General features: G+C 47.3%; 6 protein-coding genes across 6 annotated transcripts in view; 3 read left to right on the plus strand and 3 right to left on the minus strand.

Annotated features, from left to right (window-relative positions):
* Positions 1-222: 222 nt before the first annotated feature.
* Pex14 (peroxin 14) lies at positions 223-1610 on the minus strand. Its single transcript, XM_001352975.4, has 3 exons — positions 1386-1610; positions 1022-1312; positions 223-945 (listed from the first exon to the last, which is right to left on the minus strand). Exons 1-3 carry the CDS (start codon positions 1500-1502, stop codon positions 517-519), a joined length of 837 nt encoding a protein of 278 aa, XP_001353011.2. The 5' UTR covers positions 1503-1610; the 3' UTR covers positions 223-516.
* Positions 1611-1845: 235 nt separating this feature from the next.
* On the plus strand, positions 1846-3201 carry Pex16 (peroxin 16). The gene is made up of 2 exons (XM_001352974.4): positions 1846-2062; positions 2136-3201. Exons 1-2 carry the CDS (start codon positions 1951-1953, stop codon positions 3059-3061), a joined length of 1038 nt encoding a protein of 345 aa, XP_001353010.2. The 5' UTR covers positions 1846-1950; the 3' UTR covers positions 3062-3201.
* On the minus strand, positions 3143-8448 carry Pitslre (cyclin dependent kinase 11B pitslre). The gene is made up of 3 exons (XM_001352973.4): positions 8089-8448; positions 3924-6273; positions 3143-3859 (listed from the first exon to the last, which is right to left on the minus strand). The coding sequence occupies exons 1-3, from the start codon at positions 8151-8153 to the stop codon at positions 3305-3307; spliced, it is 2970 nt and encodes a 989-aa protein (XP_001353009.3). The 5' UTR covers positions 8154-8448; the 3' UTR covers positions 3143-3304.
* A 15-nt stretch (positions 8449-8463) lies between these two features.
* Positions 8464-9473, plus strand: LOC4812615 (distal membrane-arm assembly complex protein 2). The gene has a single exon (XM_001352972.4). The coding sequence runs from the start codon at positions 8568-8570 to the stop codon at positions 9420-9422; it is 855 nt and encodes a 284-aa protein (XP_001353008.3). The 5' UTR covers positions 8464-8567; the 3' UTR covers positions 9423-9473.
* Positions 9420-9951, minus strand: LOC4812313 (coiled-coil-helix-coiled-coil-helix domain-containing protein 7). The gene is made up of 3 exons (XM_001352971.4): positions 9806-9951; positions 9651-9749; positions 9420-9594 (listed from the first exon to the last, which is right to left on the minus strand). The coding sequence occupies exons 1-3, from the start codon at positions 9848-9850 to the stop codon at positions 9481-9483; spliced, it is 258 nt and encodes an 85-aa protein (XP_001353007.1). The 5' UTR covers positions 9851-9951; the 3' UTR covers positions 9420-9480.
* Positions 9952-22610, plus strand: part of LOC4812243 (vacuolar protein sorting-associated protein 26C) — a 47793-nt gene continuing 35134 nt past the window's right edge. Inside the window, exons 1-3 of the mRNA XM_001352970.4 lie at positions 9952-10071; positions 10128-10896; positions 10956-11430. Coding sequence (XP_001353006.3) covers positions 10015-10071; positions 10128-10896; positions 10956-11098 — 969 coding nt within the window. The 5' untranslated portion in view covers positions 9952-10014 and the 3' untranslated portion in view covers positions 11099-11430. The remainder of the gene's footprint in view (positions 10072-10127; positions 10897-10955; positions 11431-22610) is intronic.

A 22610-nucleotide genomic window follows, 5' to 3' on the forward strand; every position in this document is an offset into this window, starting at 1 on the left:
AAAGGGAATTTAGCCAATTTATAGAATGTAGCACTCGGCAAACAAATTTATAGAAATCAATTAACATTTAAGTCGAAATTTATTAAACGAATTAACAAACGAATATGACAGATCCCCAAACCCCAATACACACCACGTATCGCATCGTATCCGTATCCGTATCGTATCGTAAACAAAAAGCATTTTTGCGCTTAATTAAACAACATTTTTTTTCGATTCAAATCTGTTATGTAAACCTTTTTTATTACATATTATTATTATATTATATAGACATCGTATCGCATAAGTGTGTGAGTGAGTGTGTAAACCTCTTGGATATGGATTAGCTGTTTGGAGAGCGTGTACTCGTATAAAGAAAAACTTAAATGGCTATAAACGCAAAGAAAAAAAAACAAACCAAAAGTCTCAAAGGCATTCAAGGGGGGAAATTCAATATACAAACGTTGCAGCTAAGTATCATACTATATAGCTAATCTATATGGTGTAGTAGTCCATATGGCCACATGGCGAGCCTCTCTACATGATCTCCAGGCTGGAGTCGCTGTTCTTTGTTACCACCTCGGTTTCGGAGGAGCCAGAGCCGGAGCCAGCATCGTCGCCCTTCTCATTGTCATCCGACGGACTGTGGAGATGATGATGGTGCGGCGAGCTGGCCAACTGCCAGGCGGGAATGGATGGCACTGTCACTGGAGCCACGGGCGAGGCGAACTGCTTGCGATTCAACAGCAGACCCTTGATGGCATCCAAGTCGCTGCGAAAGTTGCTAAACTCGCGATTCAGCTGCTGGGCGTGATCCCTTTGCTGGCTGGTGATCAAGTCCTTGACCACAGAGATCTCCTTGTTGAGGTCCTCGGTGCGTGTCTCGACCTTTTTGTCGATGTCCTCCAAAACCTCCTCCACGGGCTTCTTCTTGGGCTTGCCAAACAGATATGGCGCAATGAATTTCTGTTCGAATTGGAGGATTCAATGGGTCAGCCATAGTGTTCTGTATTGCCTGTGAATCACCCCACTCCCAACTCACCTTCCAGAACAGGTACACCGCATAGATGACCCCACTAAACAGGGCCGTCGAATGGATTATCTCCCGTATGCGGCCGAAAATTGTTGGCTGCAGTTGCAGAGCCTGCACCTGGGAGCCAATGTTGATAACCGTGTTGGGATTGTTCGGATCTTGGGTAAAAACGCCGGCCCTCTCGCAAGCCAACTGTATTTCATGGGCCGTCAGACCTTTGGACCGTAGGAATTGTTGCTTCTGGATAAGCGTTGTGTGCCGCACTTTGGTGTTTTGTAGAAAGCTCACAGCAGTGGTTATCTTTTACATAGTTGAACGGATTATTTTATAGATTAGACAAAGCCAAAGTGCAAGGGGGACGGGTGCAATTTACCAGAGACTCACGGGGTGTCTCCTGCAGCAGCTCCTCGCCGGCACCGAAATCCTGCACCGACGTGCTGGTGGTGGCCATAATGGTTGTGTCCCCAGTATCCGTATTGTTGCTGGACATTTTAATATCTACTTTTAATTCAATTTTGTTGTTTTCCTTTAACCCCGGGACCCAAAAATCAGTCGCAGTATTTCTGTCTGAAAGCCTATAGTGAAATAAGTATGAGGTGGGGCCAAATCGAAACTATTGCTTGCCCTACTATGTATGACGTCACAAAAATAAGTCAAGTGCTTTCGTTGAGGTGAATTACCAAACAAATGAAGAACAAAAATAGAAAAACTAGGTAAAAAAAATGTAATACAAATGTTTGTCATTGAAGATATTTGTCAAATTATGCAAATAAATGATTGAAATTTGGCTTAGGTTTTTTAGCGTCACCTTTTCAGCGACCGCAGAGTCACCCTAACGCGTTGTAAAAATACCACATCGGCCATAGCCGCCTACGATTAAGGTAATCGTACTTTTATTTTTTAGTTCATTCGTGGAAAACAAACGAATTTTTCAAAAAATGGACAAGCTAAAGGGTATGCTCAAGGCCTACGAGGAATGGGTGGCCAGGAATCCGGATGTGGTGGGCGACTTTGAGACCACAGCCAAATGGGTGTCGTACTTTATAGCAGGTATTTGTGTACTCAAGAAGAAAGTTATGTTCTTGGAGATCGATGATGATGCAACTTGTAATCCGTTTTGCAGGTCGGATATCCTCCTCCAATGTGCTCTCCGAGCTGGTCTATACCCTGTCAAATATGCTGGTCTTTTATAACGATCGGATCATCGACGGGGAACGCAGTGCCAAGGAAAATTCGATGCTCCGGCTGCAGTCCAAACTCTGCTATCGTCTAAAGGTCACGCTGACGACGCTCGAGTACAGCGAGGTGTTCATCGAGATATCGGCGAGGCGGCTGTTCGGCCAGACCGGCAAGTGGCTGTTGATAGCGCTCATACAGGTCTTCAAGGCAGCAGGAAGACTGTTTATCTTGCGACATTCCACATCCGATATAATCACCTCACCGCCCATAGCCTCGCTGAACAGGCGGGCCCTCGGCAAACAGCGGAAGACGGCAGCGGCTGGCGCTTCCGCCGCCAATGACGATGCCAATGTGATCCAATCCCAGCACTCTGTAACCTTCCAGTTGAAGCGATCGGGTCGCATCATCCGGAAGGTGGAGGGTGCGCCGCCCATACAGTATCGCGACTTCAACCTCCACGTGGAGAACAACGAGGCAGCCAAGGCGCAAGTGCCACGCCAGCTGCTCACCGCCGAGTACCTGTACATCTCCAAGCCCCTCATCCATTTGGCGGCAATGGGCCTGTTCGGGCGCCGCAGCTGGAAGCAGTACATGGTGGCCCTGTCGGTGGATCTGTACAGCATCCATCTGTATCGCCAGCGCAGACACCTGATGTCCAAGCAACAGAAACTGGAGCTGAGCAGGCGATGCATCAACCTCATGTATTTCCTTGTACGCTCCCCCTTCTACGAGAGCTACACACAGACGAGGCTGGAGAGGCTGCTCGACCTACTGGTCCGCACGGTGCCACTGGCCAAGATGGTGTCGGGTCCATTGAAGGACTACATTCCACAGTGGCAGAGCACGTACTTCTACCTCTGGTCCACTTAAGCATCGGCACTACACTGGAGAAAATTAGTATTCCCATTCCCCCTTTATAAGATAAGTTTCAAGTTACAGGTGATGCGCGTGTGGGCTTTTGTATGGCTTTTAAATTATATATGGAACAATATTTTTACACATACAGTAAACGAATTGTTGTTTTTCACTTACATTCTAACTATACATAACAGTTAATCGTAATTATAATTGGCTAAAAAACACAAAGACCTCAGATCTCGGACCTCTGACGAATCAGAACTTCAGACTGAATCCCGGTCCCATGGCCAGCTGGCGTTGTGTGAGTCCTGCGTGCAGCACAAAGCCAGTGCTGCTGGCCGAAGACGCAGCTACAGCGGCAGCAGTGGCGGCCAATCCACCGTGGCTCTTCTTATTGCCCGTGATAATGCCCGAGGAGAGTTTGTTCACGGCCGCAATGGGCTCATCCCGGCCCAGTTGCTTGAACTGGGAGCCACCCGAGGGCGGTTTCGGCGACGAGGCCTGCGCCTTGCGTGCTCCGAGCTCACTCTTGGCCGGCCACGTGGGGAACATGGATGGATCGATGGGTAGGGGTAGCTCCTTGAAATAGGCATGCTTCAGGGCCGCATCAGCCGTCAGTCTTTGTTTGGGATCGTACGTCAACAGGCCCTGCAGCAGCGACAGTCCCATATCGGAGGTCTTCTCCAGAAAGTGTTTGCGCAGCTGTGACACGGGATATTCGGTGAACTGTGAGTTCTGGCTCAGCATGTTCTTGACGGCGGGTAGCTCGGTATAACCAGGCCAGATCTTATCGTTCGGTGTTCCCAGTTCCTGCAAACAAAAAAAAAAACATCAGTGAACAGGATTTCCATGGGAAAGACCTTCTATAGCCTACCTTAAAGATCCGATTCAGTTCATCGATCTCCGATTTGCCTGGAAACAGGGGCAACATCTGAAGGAACTCGGCGAAAATGCAACCCACCGACCACACATCAATGGGCGTCGAGTAGACCGGAGAGCAGAGTAGCAGCTCTGGTGCCCGATACCAGAGCGTGACCACCAGCGAGGTGTACTTCTTGATCGGTGAGCCGTACTCGCGTGCGAGGCCAAAGTCGCCGACCTTCAGTATGCCCTTGTGGGAGAGCAGCAGATTGGAGGTCTTCAGGTCCCGATGCAGTATCCAATTGTCGTGCAGATGGGCCACTGCCAGCAGCAGTTGCTGTGTGAGGCACTTGACCTCGCCCGGAAAGAAGCTCTGCTTGCGGTTCTTCATCGTCTCCATCAGAGACTTGAGATCGTGCTCCACATAGTCCATCACAATGAAGATCTTGTCCATGTTGGAGCCCACCACAATTTCACGGACGGTCACAATATTCGGATGCTGGCCCTTGAGCAGCGTGTTGATCTCCCTCAGAGAGGTGATGGGGAAGCCCTCCTTTTCCTTTTCCATTTTGAGGCGCTTGAGTGCGACTATCTCGTTGGTTCGCTTGTCCTTGGCGCGATAGACAACGCCGTAGGTGCCCTCCTCGATGCGATTGAGGCACTGGAACTCCTCCACCGAACGACATCCCTGGACGCCGGGATAGTAGTTCGGTAGCGGTATGCCCTTGTCGTCGCACGGCGTCTGTTCCTCCAGCGATCGCAGCGGCTGTTTGGCTGTGGCCGCCTTCTCTTCGCTCGTTTGGGGCTTCTCGTCCGCCGCTTGGGGCATGCCACGCTCCTCGCTGCGCGTGCTGGTGCTGGGGGAACGCTGATGCTTGTCATGAGTGCCATCTTCCTCGTCTTCGTCCATGCTGCTGTCGTGGGAATGAGTCTTGGAGCGGGAACGACTGCTGCGGCTGGACTGGGAGCTATCGGAGCTGTTCTTGGAGCTCGCTGCCGAGCGCGAGCGTGACGACCTTTGGCCCTTGGGCGACTTGTACAGCTCGCCGACACTCAATGGGCTATCGGGCAAAGGAATCTCCTCCTCGTCTTCTGCCGGCTTGCCCGATGATTTTCTTTTGCTCTTCTTTTTCGTCTCGTAACTTTCGTCGCTCTCATTGGATCCGGAATCGGTGTCGGTGTCCTCCGCACTGTCCTCGTCATCATCTTCCTCCTCGTTGGAATCGCTCTCCTCGCTGGCATCCTCTTCCTCATCCTCCTCGTCCCTGATGACCTGCACCTCCTCAACGCTGGGCTTTCTTCGCTTCTTGTACTTGATGTCCCGCTCGTCGCTCTCCAAAGCCTTCTGCTTCCGCTTGACAATGTTGAGGCCAGCCGTAACGCTGGCGGCCACTGTCGCCGGACTGAGGGCATCGCTGTGCTCGTTTCGTTCGCGCAGCAGCTCTCGGCGTGCCTCCAGCTCGTCCCGAGCCGTTTGTTTCCGCTGGCGATTCTCCCGCTCCGCAGCCAGGAGCTTCTCCCTTCTGGCCAACAGCTCCGGATCCACTTCCACGGAAACCTTTCGCCGGCTGACATCCGGAGCGTCTTCCCTGAGTAGCGGCTTGACCGAGCTGCGGTGGGACTTGTGGTGCTGCGTCTGATGCTCCAGCTCTGGGCTGTCCAGCAGCTCGATTACACGCTCGTGCCGCTGCTTGTGGCTGCGCCCACGCTCGCGCTCCTTGCGACTCTCCCTGCGATGGTCATAGTTCTCCTCCGACTCATAATCCTTGACGTAGTTGTGGCGCTTCTTCAGCAGACGCGAGCGCAGATCCTGCTCGAGACTCTCCGCATCCTTGCTCTCGGCATATTTGCTGGTTCTCCTGCTAGGCGGCTCCTCGAGGGGATAGTCGGGGGCATGCCGACTGCTCCCGTGGTAAGCGCCAGATGGATAGGAATGGTAATCCCCTCGAGTACCCACCCTGGGTCCACTCAAATGCATGGCCGCGTGATGCTGATGGTGGTGATGGGTATAGCCCTGTGCTGATGGCGGCGGTGGTGGTGGCAGGGGCGGCTGTGGGTAGTGATAGGCGGCATGGCTCAGGTGATGTTTGGGATAGCCTCCTCCCACTCCTGCCGCAACGGCTCCCCTCTCACTGTTGTTGGTGCGTGGATGATGGTGGTGATGGTAGTGCTCCTCCCTGGCCCTATACTCGTATCGATGCTCACGCTCTGCTCCTCCACCATCTTCTCTTTCCTTGTGGCGCCTTCGCTCGCGGGAATGTTTCTTCTTTGATTCGCGCTTCGAGCCAGTGGCTTCCCTGTGGCTGGCCTGCGGCGGTTGTATGTACAGTGAATCGGCATCGGCATCGTGCTCCTCGTCCCCGCTAAAAGCAAGAGAGAAACAATTAACAATTATGACGCCATGCTAAGTGCTCTGCCCCCGATCTTCCGATGCGAAATGCGAGTTGCTGGACGACCCAGTGGCTGACATTGACGCTGGCTCTGCCTGTTGCTGCTACTGTTCTGTTGGGTGTTGCTGTTGCTGCTGCAGTCTATGATGCTGATGAGGATTACATTTTACACAGTGCCCTTGGGGGCTCCAAAGCTCACGGCGATGGCGAGGGCGATGGTGGTGATGGAGTGTCCACACGCTTCGCTCTGGAATTCTTTTGGAGATTAGAATCAAAAAACTTGTGTGCAGTACTTTTAAGCGGAATTCGTGCAACTCTAATTGAAGCAATCATCTCGGCGCTACTCGACTTCTCCAGAATCATCTGGATGGAGGAGCACAGCACTCTGAGGAGCACCGAGTGCAATCAATCAACATGGGGTACTTACCTGAATTCCGCTCTCCCCCGGGCACAGGATCGGTACGGATAGAGACAGACTTGATGGCTTGATAGAAACTATTCCATGAAGCAATGACACTCCCAAGGGCTGTAAAATGTAAACCCGAGACTTACACACGGACTGCAGCTGCACGCAACCACCTGCTACTCTGCTATTTGGGATGGATCTTTTATCTTTCTGCTCTGTTCTGTTCTGTGCTTTTCGGTTGACAAAAAGACAAAAAGATAGAGAGATGGGGAGAGAGAGAGAGAGAAGGAGAGACACGGAAAGATATTGAGACTTGGAGACTTGCGGGGACTTGGAAAGAGGAATTAGTTCAAAAGTTTCATCAATAGTTTCATTGTGTGGTTGATTGATTTGATTTGATTTACAATTACAATTTACCGCCAGCAGCACACGATACGAGATCCGGAGAGATAGATCTCTGTACAGAACACTGGTATGCATTTATTAGTCAGCGCAAGCGATTAGCGTTGGTTGCGGCTTGGGCATTGGCTTGAGAAGACTCGTATTCGCATTTCGGTTTCGCTCTCCACCTGCCCTGAAGAAGATGCTCGCTCGCTCTCTCTCTGCCGTTGCATTTTTACACTGGAGGACGGGTGCGCATTATTTTTTGAAATTCAAATTTCGTTTTTTCTTGTTTTCTTGCACGTTTTTTATGGTTTTTTTTTTTGTTTTTAACTATTATATTTTGTTTTTTTTTTTTTGCATTATTATTATCATTATTATTATTATTATTAGGTATTGTTGATGGCCATCGCGCGCCTCGGTCTTGGGACAAGTACACACTTTTTGGCCTATTTGCAATGAAAAAAGTCAAGTCAATTAAATGGTACAACAAATATAAGGATTCAGTAATTGTTATCATCAATAATTGGATTTTGGTTTCATTTCTTTGGTAGTTTATCTTTTTTGGTTAGCAAACAAGCGCGAAAGGAGGGTGATGGGGGGGGAGGTAGGGATTCTTTCTGTTTATGTGTGTATTCTTTTTACAATTTACAATTTCGCTTTTAGATTTTTGTAGAATTAGCATGTAGAAACAGATACAACAAAAAATGCTTGGTAAAAAATTGTTTCACCCGTCGCACACACACACACATACACACACACGCATATAGTATATAGAAGGATGGTCAGTGCTGCCAACTGTGGAATTCCATTGAAGAAAAACAGTTAAGTTGTACATATTTTGCTGGCACAAATGCCGCCAAGTTGCCAGCACCAGACACTGTATATGATGTACGCCTGGCTTTGTGAGCGCGTGTGTGTCTGTCTGTGTGTGTATGCAGCAACAATTTTTCATGAATCGCACTATACTACGGGTAAAGGGATCCTAGCTATATACACACCTGTGATAGTGCCCATCGGTGGGGCTACGCAATTGGCCATCCTCGCTGCCAGATGAATTGACCATCTTGTGACCACAGTCCGCAAATTGTTTAATGAATATATTCACTGCTCTGCTGCCCTTCCAGTGAGAGAAGTAGCTGGCTGGCCTGGCCTGGCGGATTCACGTAATTATTTAGCAGCTTTCGCAGCGTTTGCTTGGCAAAATGCGTGCTGAACTACAACTTAATCTCTTCGCTGACAGTATGTCGGCATTTATGTATATTTAACTTTGTTTTTCGGTGGAACTCTACTTTTTTGCTTTAGCAATGTCTGTGTCGTGTGGAAATGTGAAACTTCACGCTAAAGAAAAGATGGCGTCGCACGCTTGGCACTGCCAACTCGTCTCGTTTGTTTCGAACAGCTGTTGCGTCAGCTGATATTTTCAACGTTCTTTCGGCCGCAATTTGTTAAATTTATTGAAAGAAAATATACTTTTAAAATGTTACACGGCATGTCGCGACGTCTGACGTCGTTGGTGGGGCGCCAAGGGCACCGCCTAGCCGCCACACTGCCCACCAATGAGCCGCAGCCCAACGAGGAAGTAAGCCACACGGTCAGGAGGATTCGCGAGGAGCTTGCCACCGACAAGCAGAGGCTGAAGTGGCGCACACCGATCGGAGACAGGCCCGAGGATTGGAACAGCAAGCTCAAACTGTTCTCCAACTCCGAGCAGACGTCAGATTTTATAGTAATGATGCAGCGGCCCATTGACCTGTCGCCCACGAAAATAAAGGATTGGTGGGGGAATCGCCAGGAGAAGATCGAACGCCACATGCAACAGTTCATACCGGAGCGGCACAAGATTCTGGGCGCAGAGCTGGCTGCGGCCCATTTCATACTGTATCGCGGCGGTGCCGCCAAGTTCTTCGACGATCCGCGCTGGCATCGGGCCAGCGAGGATGGGGAATTTAGTTTGCCCAATAAATTCCATCCCGGGTACAAAGTGGAGGCCCTGCGCTGCGACAACATGACGCTCTACTACGAGGGATTGGAGAACTTGCGCTGCCTCGACCATCTCAAGTTTCTATCATTTCACAATGTGAAAACCTTTGATGACTGGTGCCTGGACCGGGTTTCAGGTGGCGAATATCCACGTCTGGAAGTTCTGGACCTATCTGGCACTGAAGTAACTACTAATGGGCTGTCCTGCCTGTACCGTCTGCCCCAGCTGAAGCTTCTAATCGTAGATGATCCCAAGCAATCGGTGGAAATGGAATTGGCCGCGGCCATGCTCGAGGTGGCTTTGTCCCCTCTGAAAGTTGTTGGAGCAGATGCTATTCACAGCCATAGCTAAATTTGTTATTATATAATTACATTATATATAAAAAAATCAAAAGAAAAATGAGCGTTTATCAACTTTGTGAGGGTTTTGCTTTCAGATATTCCGCTTTGATGGCATCGCGTTCTTCAAGTGGCGGCAAATACGGAGCTATTCCCTTGCCTCGGCGGTCCGCACGTACCTTGTTCTAAAAGAAAATATCATTTAAGTAAATACGAATCATAGTTTATTTGATAAACATACCCAAAACTCTTTGCAATTGTTGTAATTTGCAAAATAAACCTCGCACTTGTCGCGGTCAAAGTTGTTTTTGTTGAGGCACTTGAACGACAATTCCTGCTCCTGTAAATGGGATATTGTTCAATAGAGGGATTGCATTTTGTTTGTTATAAACATACCTTTAGACAGGGATTATCGCGCTCTGCATTCAGATTACGCGGCATTTGTATTTATGGGAAAATATTCTAAATTATTCTAAAAACTTATGTAAAATGTCGTTTGTTTTCGTCTATCGTTTAGAAATGCCAACTTGTTGAAATTAACAGCTGTTTGGTTTGCCGTGCTGCCAACTTTCTTAGAACAGCTGTTCGGCAGTCGCTGAAGAAAAATGAGTTTTAACTTTGAAATCAAATTAAAACGCGAAAACAAAGTCTATTATGAAAATGTAAGTGAAATAAGTACTCCTTGCGCATACCCTCCAACCCTGCATCTCTCCCGCAGGACATGCTGCTGGGCTGCGTGCAGTTCCAGTGCGGCGCCGAGACAAAACACGAAGGAATCATTCTGTATTTGGAGGGAGTCGTTAATTTACAACTTAGCAGCAAAACAGTGGGTCTATTTGATGCCTTCTACAACTCGGTGAAGCCCATTAATCTGCTACAGAATAATCTCGAGCTATCTGCCCCGGGAAAGCTGAGCGCCGGTCGCTCCGAGTTCCATTTCGAGCTGCCCCTGGTGTGCCGCAAGGAACCCCGCATTCTGTACGAGACATATCACGGAGTATTTATCAACGTCAACTATCAGCTGCAGTGCACCGTCAAGCGGAACTTTCTGGGCAAATCCATGACGAAGATCCAACAGTTCTGTGTGCAATACAAGCCGACGGGCCTCAGCGAAAACTCGCTGCGGGCGGTGCCCTTTAGCCTGAGTCCGGACTCGCTGCAGAAGAATGCCTCGGCCAAGGAGCGCCTGTCCATGCCCCGGTTTCTCATCACGGGTCGTCTGGATCGCAGTGAATCGTGCGTAACGATGCCCATAACCGGCAGCATTATGGTGCAGCATACGGAGGCCGCCATCAAATCGATAGACATGCAACTGGTGCGGGTGGAGACGTGTGGCTGTGACGAGGGATACTCCAAGGACGCCACCGAGATCCAGACCATACAAATCGCCGATGGCAACGTTCTGCCCAAGCTGGAACTTCCCATTTATATGGTACTTCCGCGGCTGTTCACTTGCCCCACGCTACTCACAAAAAACTTCAAAATTGGTATGAAACGATGCCGCTATACTAGAAATTCCCATACTAATTAGCTTGATCTCTTCCAGAGTTTGAATTGAATCTGGTCGTTGTGTTTAAGGAAGACTATACAGTTAGTGAAAACTTTAAAATAGTTTTCAAGCGCTCTGCAGGCCCATTGCCCAGCAAAATGACTACCGCAGGACGTTGCCCAATCGAATACGGCAGCTAATTATCTATAATCAATGAAAAGTCTAGCTTACAGGCAGCTTTTAAGAGTAGAGTTGAAATATATTTATAACAAAACTATATAATAATGAAATTTGAATTGCCCGCCAAAGTCATCAGCTGTTTCCGTGCCCACAGCTTGCCAGTGGGTCATTTTTAGTGCTTTGCCAATTTTTTGACTAGCCGTATTATTTTCTCGAAGTTTTATGTACCGTGAAGCGTTTGATAAGTGTCGTAAAATGAAATTGCTTTTAGTGGATTGATGCAGTGGAAAAACAGTGTGTGGCCTTGTGAATTATAGAAGTGGTGCGGTCAAAAGGTTCATTTTTTTTGTTGGTGAGTACGAAACATAGACGCAAACGCACACATGTTTGCATGCATGTGCGATTTTATGCTTAGTTGTTGTTGTAATTTATGAGCCGGCAAAAAGAGCCGCCATGAAAGGGCATGCCTCAGCGTGTTTGAAACTTGGGACACACATAAATTAAATGGAACTCTGCAAATAGAAGTAATAAATCAAAAAGGAAATTTGATGTTCGTGCAATTATGACAGGCTACATCTCATCTTCATTGAATTAAATATTGATTACAGCTTTATCACTGTTACTTTTGATTGTTCAATCGCTTCGATACGAATGAAGTGCGTTGGCTGGGGGAGTCATGAAAATTGATTTCCTCTTTGTAAGTTTGGTGTGCTCTTCTTTTTTGACCGCCTGTCCTTCTTCATCTCCATCTCCGTTATTTTCTTTCAATTTGGCCGCACACAGCTGCCAAAACAAAGACTCGCTCTCTCTCTCTCTCTCTCTTTTTCTCGGTGTTTCCCTCTGTACTTGTTCGATCTTCATCAGCACGCACACACATGCACATACATACGTACCACCTCGGGCGATTCTCCCACGATTTAGAGTTTACCGTTAGCCAGCTGAATTTACTGTATTATTCTTAGCATACTCTTCGGCTGTGCCCTCTGACGACTCTTTCTGTGTCCCGCTCTCGCTCTCGCTCCGTCTTCCACTCTCAGCTTCCGTGTGACCGGTAAGTGCATATCAATTTCCTGCTCTCGCTTCCTTGCAATGCAAGGGGAAATTTTTTTTAAATCTTTAATAAGCTGATACTGCGCTGTGCTGCTGCTGCTGCTGTCATACACTACACCCACACACATGCAGTGCTTTTTATGTGTGTGCCGTGCATGTTTCTATATAAATTACTTAGCATAAAATTTCTTGGCTCCCTATCCTCCTCTCTGTCTTTCTCTCACAACTCACGCCATCTTTCTTTCTGTGTGTGTCTGTCTGTCTGTCTGCCTGCCTGTCTTTCCTTTCTCTGATGCCCTTGTTTGTATGGAGGGGGAGTGACACTTCAGCCATCTCCTTTACATTCGATATACAAATATATGCACAAACACACACATACACACGACATGTGTGTACATCCATATATCCTTTACGAAAAGGACGGGCGAAAGTTCTCGCGGAGGCAAGTTTCAAGTTCACTAAATTATGTACATACATATATGTACATATGTACACACAAATACATACATACGTACTTGAATGCCTGCATGTGTGCGTGTGTGTATAAACATATATTTACTCGACTCGACTCGACTCCTCTTTGGCGTCGGCCTCAAACTTTTTACCATAAAGAAAGTCACACAAGCACACACATGCCCATTCACTTGAATGTATTTATTTAAGTCAAATAAAAAGAATAAGACAGAGACAGCATGATATGGGGCCTGTTGAATCCGTCGTACACTCGGATGGTGGAGTGCGGGATAGTGGATATCCTATCCTATCCAATCCAATCCGTCCCTAAGCTGCAGTAAAAATACTCAAAGTGGAATATTTAAGATATTTTAAAGAACTGGCGAGGGGGTATACAATTTAAATATTATACAACTACACGACAAATCATCTGTGAAAAAACATTCCATTCACAGAAATAAGAATTAATTCCAATGAATTCTCATACATTATTCACTCCTCCTCTCCTCTCCCTCCCACCCTCTCTCTCTCTCTCTCTCTCGCCATCTTAAATTCCCTCGAATTTCTTTCAGTGCCAGCGAAAGCTGTTGCTCTCCCTCTTTCCTTATCTGTGTCTCTGCCTTTGTGTGTGTGTGTGTGTGTGTGTGAGTGTGGTAACTGAAATTGAGTTTAGGAGGCTAAGTCCACCTCATCTTCTACCCAATAAGAAACCACCCACGCACTCAGTCCCCACAGCCCACAGCCCACAGACAGCTGCCTTCAATTTGGTGCTTCTGTCGGTGCGGTGTTGTCGCCAAATGTAGCACTAACAAAAGTTTTCGACAGCCTTGTACTCCAGTACATGCTCGTATACGAGTATACTATGTATTTTGTGTTGTCTTTTTTGTTTTTTTGTCTCAATGCGAAACATTTTACATTTTCCTTCTCGAAATAAGGCAAATGAATAGAGGGCGTCGTATTGGCTACAACTTTTCTCGAAGTAAATCCACAAAAACTCTGCACACCAACTGTTGCCAAAAACTTCTCTGTGTGTGACGACTTGTACGCATTTTCGATTACGATTACTTGCCTATTGTTATGGGCAGCACTGGTAATGGCTCTGGCAATGGCAGTGTCAATGCCAGAAGCGAGCCTGTTGTTGTTTCCAGGACACATGGGATGCGGATGGGGTAACACTGTTGGGTGTCGTCGTCACGTCATGTAATTGATTTAAAATTAGCACATCGCTTTGAAAATTTAAACTGTTTACAAGTGCCTTGGGACACAGCTGCTGCTGTTGCTGCTGCTTCTGCTCCCAAAAATGTTCTTCTATCTGGCACTCGTATCGTGTTTGTTTCAGCGGGTGTTTGCGTTTGCGTTTGCTCTTCTGCGAGTGTGTGTTTATGCATGTTTAATGAACATGAATCCACCAGGCACCAGGCAGCAGGCACCATGCAGCAGGCCACCAGACCAGAGGACTGTAATCGCATTTCAATATGCTGCAGCAGCAGCACAGCACCACACCATTGAAAAAATGGGCTGAGGGGAGGGGAGTGGGTTTGGGGGGGGGGGGGGGGGGGAGAGAAAAAAAAGTAACTCAAAGCCCAGAATCCAGACCATGGTCCCCGTTGCGCTTGTCTTTCATTTCGTTCCTTCGCGTTGCAGGCGGCAATTTAGTTTGTACGGGCAAACTTTTCATACCCGCTCTGACCCGTAAACGAGGTCAACGCAAAAAACATTTTGAAAAATTCATATGCAAACGTATTTTCAGTTGCCACTCGCATCGCACCATGCCAGCCCAGGTGGCAGTGGCAGGCAGCAGCCACCAGGCAGCAGGAGAATCAGTAGCAGTAACAACAGCAGCTCTACTCCAGTCGAGTAGGAAAATTCCCTGGCCTCTGGTCGTTTTTCCTCCTGCTGCTCTTCGGTTCAAGAGTTTTTGCCATAGAAGAAACAAACTTTTTAATGGCCACACACATTTTAATAGGTGTTCCACTCTCCCGTTCGGGGGCTCAAAGTCTTTGCCAGTGGGGTGTAAAGTGAAACGTTTCTGCTTTTTATTAGTTGGTAAACACACAAATATTGTATAATGAAAAACCAGTTGGTTTCCATTGTAAATTAAATGAAAATATACGTGAATTTCAAAGTGAATTTATAGTAAAACTATTTTAAAGCTCTTTATTAACTGTTCCTCCCTCACGCAGTGCTACCCATCCTGCTCGATGATTCGCTGTTTCCGCTGTGTCCGCCCGGTGCCATCCAAAGTTCATCTTTTGAATATTGAACGGAAATTGAGTGCCACATTAAACGTGGCACAGAAACCATCATCAGCTTGAGCACTTGATTGATTCGATATAGAATTACTTAACATTTTTTGTATAATTAATTGCTTTTGCAAAAGTATTGTGCAAACATATCGATTGCGCTCCACCTTTCGTTTTATTCTTCGTTTTTCCGCTGTTAATCACATCACAGGATGTGTGCTTGTGCGTGTGATGGAGTGATGTAGGAGTAAAGATAATTGATTTCCCTTTACGTTATTATCTTCCCATTTCCCCACACCCACACCCACACCCAGTGTACCCAGGGCCATGGCAACTGTACTTTTGACAGTTTTGCCCATTCCACTTAATCATTCCGGTTACCCAACGCACCATCCCCATCCCCATCCGCATCTCCACTTTCATGTTCTGTTCTCTTTGTAATTATGCGACTGTCAGTGCTGCCCATCGTGCACAAACCGTAATCGGAGTGTAATCAGCTCTGGGCTTCTTCTTGCATTTGCCTCTTTTTAATCCTTCCACTGGCTCCTAATTGCCCGGCACCCAAAAACCGAAAGCGGAAACTCTTCAGTTTAACACAAAGTGAAACATTTTCCGCTTTTCTTGTTCCGGTCTCTGCTTTTTTCGGGGATAAGCATTGACCGGACCGGACCGAACCGGACCGGACCGAACCAAACCGGTCCAGGGCGTTGGTAATTGTTACATGGGGATGAACCTACAGGAGGCTCTATGAGTAATTAGGGTCGGTGGGATTAGTACAGTCGCCTCCGCTTCGATAAATTTGTGCCTGGGCCAGGCCCTGGGGTCGCTCAAGGTGTTCTTCCTTTGGCTCCTGGAACTGGTACAGGGATAGGGTAAGGGTACGGGTAGGGGACCCTCCCACATTATGCCATCTCGCGTCCGCTGACGCTGATGTATGTACGTGTTTCGGCTTTGCTTCCGTGATAATTTTCCAAACTTTTTGCACCAATTATGTGCACGGCAGCGCGATATTCTCTCGCTCACTCTCCAGTCCATCCTTTCCCTCTCTCTCTCTCTCTCTGTGTGTGTGTGTGTGAGTGTGTGTGTGTGGGAGTGTTGGCCTTTTGGTGCCTTGTAGTTTATGCTCATTACGTGAGAGCTGAACCCAGGCAGAAGCCTCACAAATTGTTCTTGTTCAAGAAATTGCCGCTGCCGCCGGCTGTACACGAGACGCTATACAGGGAAATCCACCTACACAAACGAGTAGTATATATGTGTGTGTGTATGTGTATCTATATATAGATTTCTTGCCTGGATGCAAAATCCTCGAATTTAATTTTCAGGTAAACTCCAGGGCTCCTTCTGCCTGGCCCTTGGCTGGGGCCCGGGGGCGTATGCGCGTTATTTAGTTTTCGTTATTTTGTGAGCAATTTAAATTTGTTGAATTATCCAGCGGCTATTACTCGACGAGAAGCCGTTTAAATGCCCCTCAAAACGATACAGAAACAATCAAAATTGTGTGCGGCAATTACTATTTGTTCTACTTTTCATTTTAAGGGGCAGGGCAGCCTTTTCAAAACTCATAAATCAAGGATTAAATCGACTTAAGAACATAAGTCTGGGAAAAACAATTCCAGATTGCCAGACCAAGTGGAAAACTGCCCACCGAATGGCTGTGGCAGTGGCAGTGGCCCAAAAGGTGAGTGGCAGAGCTTTTGCTTTTCCCCATTCAATAAATGCAACTTTAAAGGAGCATTAAGTTCCTTGGAGATTCCCAAACTATTCCCACAAAATATTAGGACAAATATATGCCAGTTTCTGGCCAAGGAATGGTGGGGCGGGGGTTAGGGGAGTAGACGGCAAAAGTGCATAAACTCTCAGTTGGCGCAAAAGTTTCCATTGCATTTTCATTGGAAATACAAACTGAAGTGTGGGCTAAATGTCTTGTCGTGCTCCTGCTGCTACTTCTGGCGCCTCCTCCTGGTGCCTGTGCCTGTGCCGGGGATACATTTTGTTTGTTTACTTTGAAATTGTAAATGGATTAGCCGCACTCCGAGAGAGAGAGAGGAAGAGCGAGAGACGCCAAGCGCGCGCCAAGCCTGACAAATTGAATTTGTTAGACTCGAGAGAAGTTTTCGGGTGCTGAACTTTTGCCTGCATGGTTGGGCCATTGGACGTGGTTTCGAGCAAAGGATGGGATGAATGGAGCACACAACACACAGCACACATAAACCTCGAAACAAAACTTTGTCCTGACGGATCGGATAGTTTGAGAGCGAGCGAGAGACCGAGCGAGACCGAGAGCATAGAGTGTTGGCAAAATAAATTGCCCTGCCGAAGGTGGTGGTCCAGAAGTAAAAGGGTTTAAACTCCTCCAACACACAACACATCGACTGTGCTGCTCCCTGCGACAGCTCTAGTCATCAATAAGGTAATGCTTTGAACAAAAATCACCCAGACAAATCGAAGAATTACCCCTGGAACTTCACAATAACTGCGAGTTTATAAATGATGCCAAGGACTACCATGTCTGATTTGGGTCTCTCGGCAGATTGATGGTTCCTCCAATCCAGCGTAAGTAGATTTACTCAATCAGCTCTGCGCCTCCTAGGGGCTTTTCTCTCTACAAATAATATGCGGACATGGTCTGCATCTGGTATCGACAGGCTCCCAAAAGGATGCCCAAAGACTCATCAAGGCACCTGGCCACTGCATCTGCTTCGCATTTCCATCAAATGTACAAGTGCTGCCCATCCTTTAACGTCTCGAGTGCTACCCATTGACAGCACAGATGATATGATAACGTTATCGCTTACCTCTCGACTCGTCGCTCAAGTGCTGTCCAACGTCAGTTGCTTTTGTTTTAAATCTTGAGTGCAGCCCTTGCAGCAGGCCATGGCTTACCTTTAGGTCCGTTCCAGTGATGCCCAATGTCCAAACCCTGAGCCCAGAAATCGATTTAGCCGCCTATCTGTTGCATGAATGGACTGGCTGCCCAGAAGATTGGGGGCTGAAGCTAAGGCTAATTGAATCTGCTTCGATGCGATGCAAATCCCAAGTGAATGGGCGCGCATTGCGATATGTAATCCAACGAAATGATGATTACAGCCATCCACGGGCCATTCATGGCACGAATAGCCGTTCGGGCCAGGCCAAGTTGTGTTTGAGCCACGTTGCTTACCCTTTGGTTATTCCCCCGCGGTCTGCTCTCCCTCTCTGCTCTTCCTCTTCCTCTTCCTCTCTGCTGTGTGCTTTGGGGCACTGTACGTCATTTACATTATTATGATGAGATGCAAATCTCGTTAAAGGACACTTCAGGACAGCCCCTGCCATCCGCCATCCGCCATTCGCCGTCTGCCCTGTCCTGCCCTGCTATATAGACTACACTTCAATATGTGTGCCATATGCCCCTCTCTATCTTGTCAGCCACACAATTCTCCTCTACCTCCGCCCTCCCCTCCCTGCTCTCTCTGTGTGTGTCTGTATGGGTGTTATTCTTATGCAAATTACATTTCCTGTGTTTGAGCTACAGCTTGTCGCTACATGTGTATGCTCGGAGCACAGACATGTCCCCCAGTCTCCCCCCCCACCGGCACCCACTCAGATGTCCTGCCAACAGAAGGGGCAATATTTCTGTAGTATGGCTAAAAAATATTCTACAATTCTTTTGTAAAAGTCAACAACAGACGAAACGCTCATAAATGTTTTCGCTTGTGCTCTCGTGCTTTTCGCCCCATTCTGACTTTCAATTTCCCCACTCATTTGCATACTCTCGTATCTCTCTCTCTCCCACTCTCTCTCTCTACTATCTCCGTCCCTGTCCCTGGATCCTGTTATGACATATTTGTTGCTGGCTGGCTGCCTGCTGACTCTTTGCTTAGTATCTTATTTGCATTTGTAAACTTTACTGTGGTGGCATTTTGTTCATTTGTTCGCTTTGTTTTTGTTGTTGTTATTTTCCTACAGATTTTGCATTTTATATCCCAGCTTTTGTCCCCCCCCGCTCGCAATCAGAGGCTGCTGCCCGGGCACACATGCCACACATGCCACACGTTTTATTTTTATTTGAAACTCATTAGCTCTTAAGGGGGGGCACTTTACCCATTTCCATTGCCATTTCCATTTCCATTTTATTCCTCTTCTTTTTTTTATTATTTTTTTGTATTTTTTTGTGATATTTTATTTCGCTTATGTGGCACAAATCAAATGCAGCATCAGCACATTATTCACTGAAATGTGTGTGCAGCTGCTGGAGGTATGGGGAAACTTTTAGCGGGTTTGCTAATTGCACATTCAAACATTCATTTCAGGCAAACAAAAGTTTTTCCTGAACAAATAAATTATCCTTTTAGAAGGCTTCAAAGAATTCCAATTGATTGGCAAACGAAGTCCCCAGAATCCGGCAACGAAGACTCACCTTTCGGTGCCCCGAATCCGGCAACGAAATACTCACAAAACTCGGAAGCGAATGGGGATCTCTCTCGCTCTCCTAGTGTGGCTTAGCAGTGAAGCTTAGAGTGTGCTCAATGAAAGCTTATCACTGCTGTAATTCCCTGAATACATTCAAACACGTGCCTAATTCCATTTGAAGAGTACCACAATTCCGACCATTCCATGGCCATAACTATTCTCCTATCCTCCATTTTATGCTCTCTCTCTCTCCTCTCTCCCTTGCTCTCTATTCGAAAGCACTTTCACCGGGGCACTTTTACTCCTACTCTTTTTTGTGGTTCTGGTTCTGGTCCTGGTCCTGGTTAATGGCTACCCAGGCAGCACGTCTGACAATTGGAAAATTGGAAGTTAAAACCATTAAATAAATGAGTGTCACACAAGCGAAAGAGACAGAGAGACAGGGAGAGTGAGAGAGAGAGGAATGGGGTAAAACACAATCACATTTCAGTTGCTGAGCATCAGCTCTGAAACTGAATGCTATTTCGGGTATTTTTATCTCTTTCGATTTACCGAGTCACCCGATAGCAGTCATTCCATCCCGTCCCGTGCCGTCCCGCTCCTCTCTAGCACCGAGGGGTTAACCACTTTGATTTGCTCTCGATGGAAACAGGCAAAACACCCAGCAGATACGAGTATACGAGTATACGTACAAAGCGATATACAGTCGTAGCAGAGGGATAAACCGACCGACTGACGAACAGACAGGAAGCCCTGTTTGAAAGTCAACAGTTTTAACCTAATCACAGTGGATTTTATTGCCGCCCCTCACACACAAATCGATATGAAACGGAAGGGAAGTTGGGAGAGGAAGGGTCCGTTAGGGGAAGGGTCCTTGCCAGCCATTTGTGGGCGGACCGCACGGATATACGCTACCGAAAAAGGAATCATTAGGGTCGCCCTCTCCTGCCTGTCCTGCCTGTTGGCTGCCATTTGCCATTGCTGCATGAGAGTTTTCGGGTGCGTTAAGTGCCCCCCAGAAGAACCTTTTTCTGAGGGTTTTAGTTGGGTTACACTGGGAGAAAAAGCAAGCTAGGTTCTTCCATTTTCTGATGGTTAAAGCATTAAATGGTATCTGGATAAACATTAAAGAAAGTTCTCTATTAAAACCATTATATAGAGACTCTTTAGGGAGACTCTTTTCCAATTCTGAAACGGAAATCAATTGCAATACTCTCTCCCAGTGTGACTCGGCAGTGCACTCCACATCTGTGGTGTTTTTCTTTCAGTGCAGCTGCGGATTCCGATGCGTATTGGTCTAACCGACATGGCGCCCTGTTTAGAATGGGAGAAGGGTACGGACGGGTGACGTGACGAAGTTGAGCTGAGCCCTAAATGTTATTTATCTCTAGATTAAATGGATTTGTGTGCAAAATTGTCTATTTAACTTGGGGAGCAGCCTCAGCAGAAGGAGCGGCCCCGTCGCCAGTGGCAGCATCATCAGCAACAGTGGCAGCACTTTCGGCTAGCTCTCAGCAAAGTGGCAGCTACTTCATTGTTTGAACTTTTCACTGAATACGTGGGCGTTTGATTGAGTTTCAACAAGGGTCTCTTCCAGTGTCTCCCACTGCCTTCGGGTGCGGTGCGGTGCGGTGCGGTGCGGTGCGGTGCCCAGCCCTGAAACGGATGCTGCTGCTGTCCCTCCCACTGCCACTGCCACTGCTACTGCTACTGCCATTGCCTGTCGTTTCAGTTTCTATTGTCAATTAGAGCTGACAAGTGGCTGTCTATGGGCGAAAGTGTTCATCTTTGTTTCCTTTAACTGGTTTGGGTGTCACACTACCATACGGCCTTCGGTTGACAGCCTGCAAGTGTACGAGTGTACGAGTGTACATATTCGATTGGTTAACGTCATCCAGGCATCTGTTTTGTATGGTAGCCACTTGATGTTCGTTCCTCCCTTCCTTTCCTTTCCTTTCCCTTGGCTATTTCTATACAATTCTTTTTTCCATTGAATGGGGAATATTTCAGCTTTCAGTGAATCCATTGGCAGCACTCTGTCAGTTTGTAATGCCACACTGGGCAGCACTTTGACAGCATAGAGCATAGAGCGGAAATATTTCCAGCAGAAAGTCGCAAATTTACAATTTACAACACTTTGACAATTTGTTAACATTTTGCCAGTACTCGTATGTGTACTTTTTCTGCTTGAGTTCATTCCCCTCTCTGTCGCCCGTTGAGCGGTGGCTGGCGTGCTAAGGAACATGTCAACGGATGTCTTGCAAATCGGGTAGGAGACAGCACAGCTCGCAGACAAAGAGTTCATAAATGCGATAAATATTTCAACACTTTCATCAGCATCTTCCGGAATAAGCACACACATGTGTCATGGCATGAGTTCTTATGCCATTGATCTGTGACTTACTCAACTGCTGAATACCAGTCGCTTCAATTATGTAAAACGTTGGATCTCTTATGGAACTTTTACGCTGGACAGCACTGTATGCCATAAATGATTGGCTGGAAGGATGAATGGAGTGGCCTGCGGAACAATGAAACATTGAATTATTATAGAATTTCCCTTTACAATAAATATTGGAGTACTTTCAACAAATTACAATCTATTTATTGATGATTTGTTGCTTTTTCTCCATCGATTTGCACCGCTGAGCACTGCATTATGATGGGCAGCACTGCACCACTCTATTACGATGGGCAGCACTGCACAGCGGCACAAGGGCACAGCAGCACGTTTGCACTCCTCCACTGCACTCCATTGAGCAAAACAATTGCCTGGGATTCACAATGGAAGCCGTTAGAAGCTCTGCCTGCACGGCTCTCGGCCAGATGCAGTCGACCGGACCGAACAGACACAATGGCCCCCAAATAAAAAAAAAAAAAAATAATAATAAAAAGAAGAAGAGCCCGCAGCCGGCAGCCGGCAGCCACCAGCCACCAGCCAACTAGAAGAAGAGAAAACCAATTCAAAATAATAGTCTAATAAACTTACTTAGCGGAGCGCACAGCTGATTAGCCTGCTGCCCGACTGTTCCCCACTGCCGGGTGTTTGTGGATCTGGGCTTGTGCTCATCTTAAAGCCAATTTTCCCACTCCTTCGGCCAGCATTTTATTTTATTATTGCGCTCCTGCAGCTGGACCAACAACAACCACAACAAAAACAAAAACGCCGCGGTCGTTTGCTTAATGCGCCGCGTGCGCTGCGCTGTGTTCTGTCCTCTCCTGATCTGCTGGAGCCATGGCAATGGCAATGGCATTGGGCGATGGGCGATGGGCAATGGCGATGGCCTTTTTGTGCTTATGGGTGAGAAATGCTTTCTTTATGTATTAATAGTACTTTTACTCCCTTTAGCACTCGAGAGCTTACATCTAGCGATGGCATCGTGATGCGAGTTACTTT

This window comes from Drosophila pseudoobscura, chromosome X, assembly GCF_009870125.1.
Source record: "Drosophila pseudoobscura strain MV-25-SWS-2005 chromosome X, UCI_Dpse_MV25, whole genome shotgun sequence".
In the NCBI taxonomy this organism is placed as follows: domain Eukaryota; kingdom Metazoa; phylum Arthropoda; class Insecta; order Diptera; family Drosophilidae; genus Drosophila; species Drosophila pseudoobscura.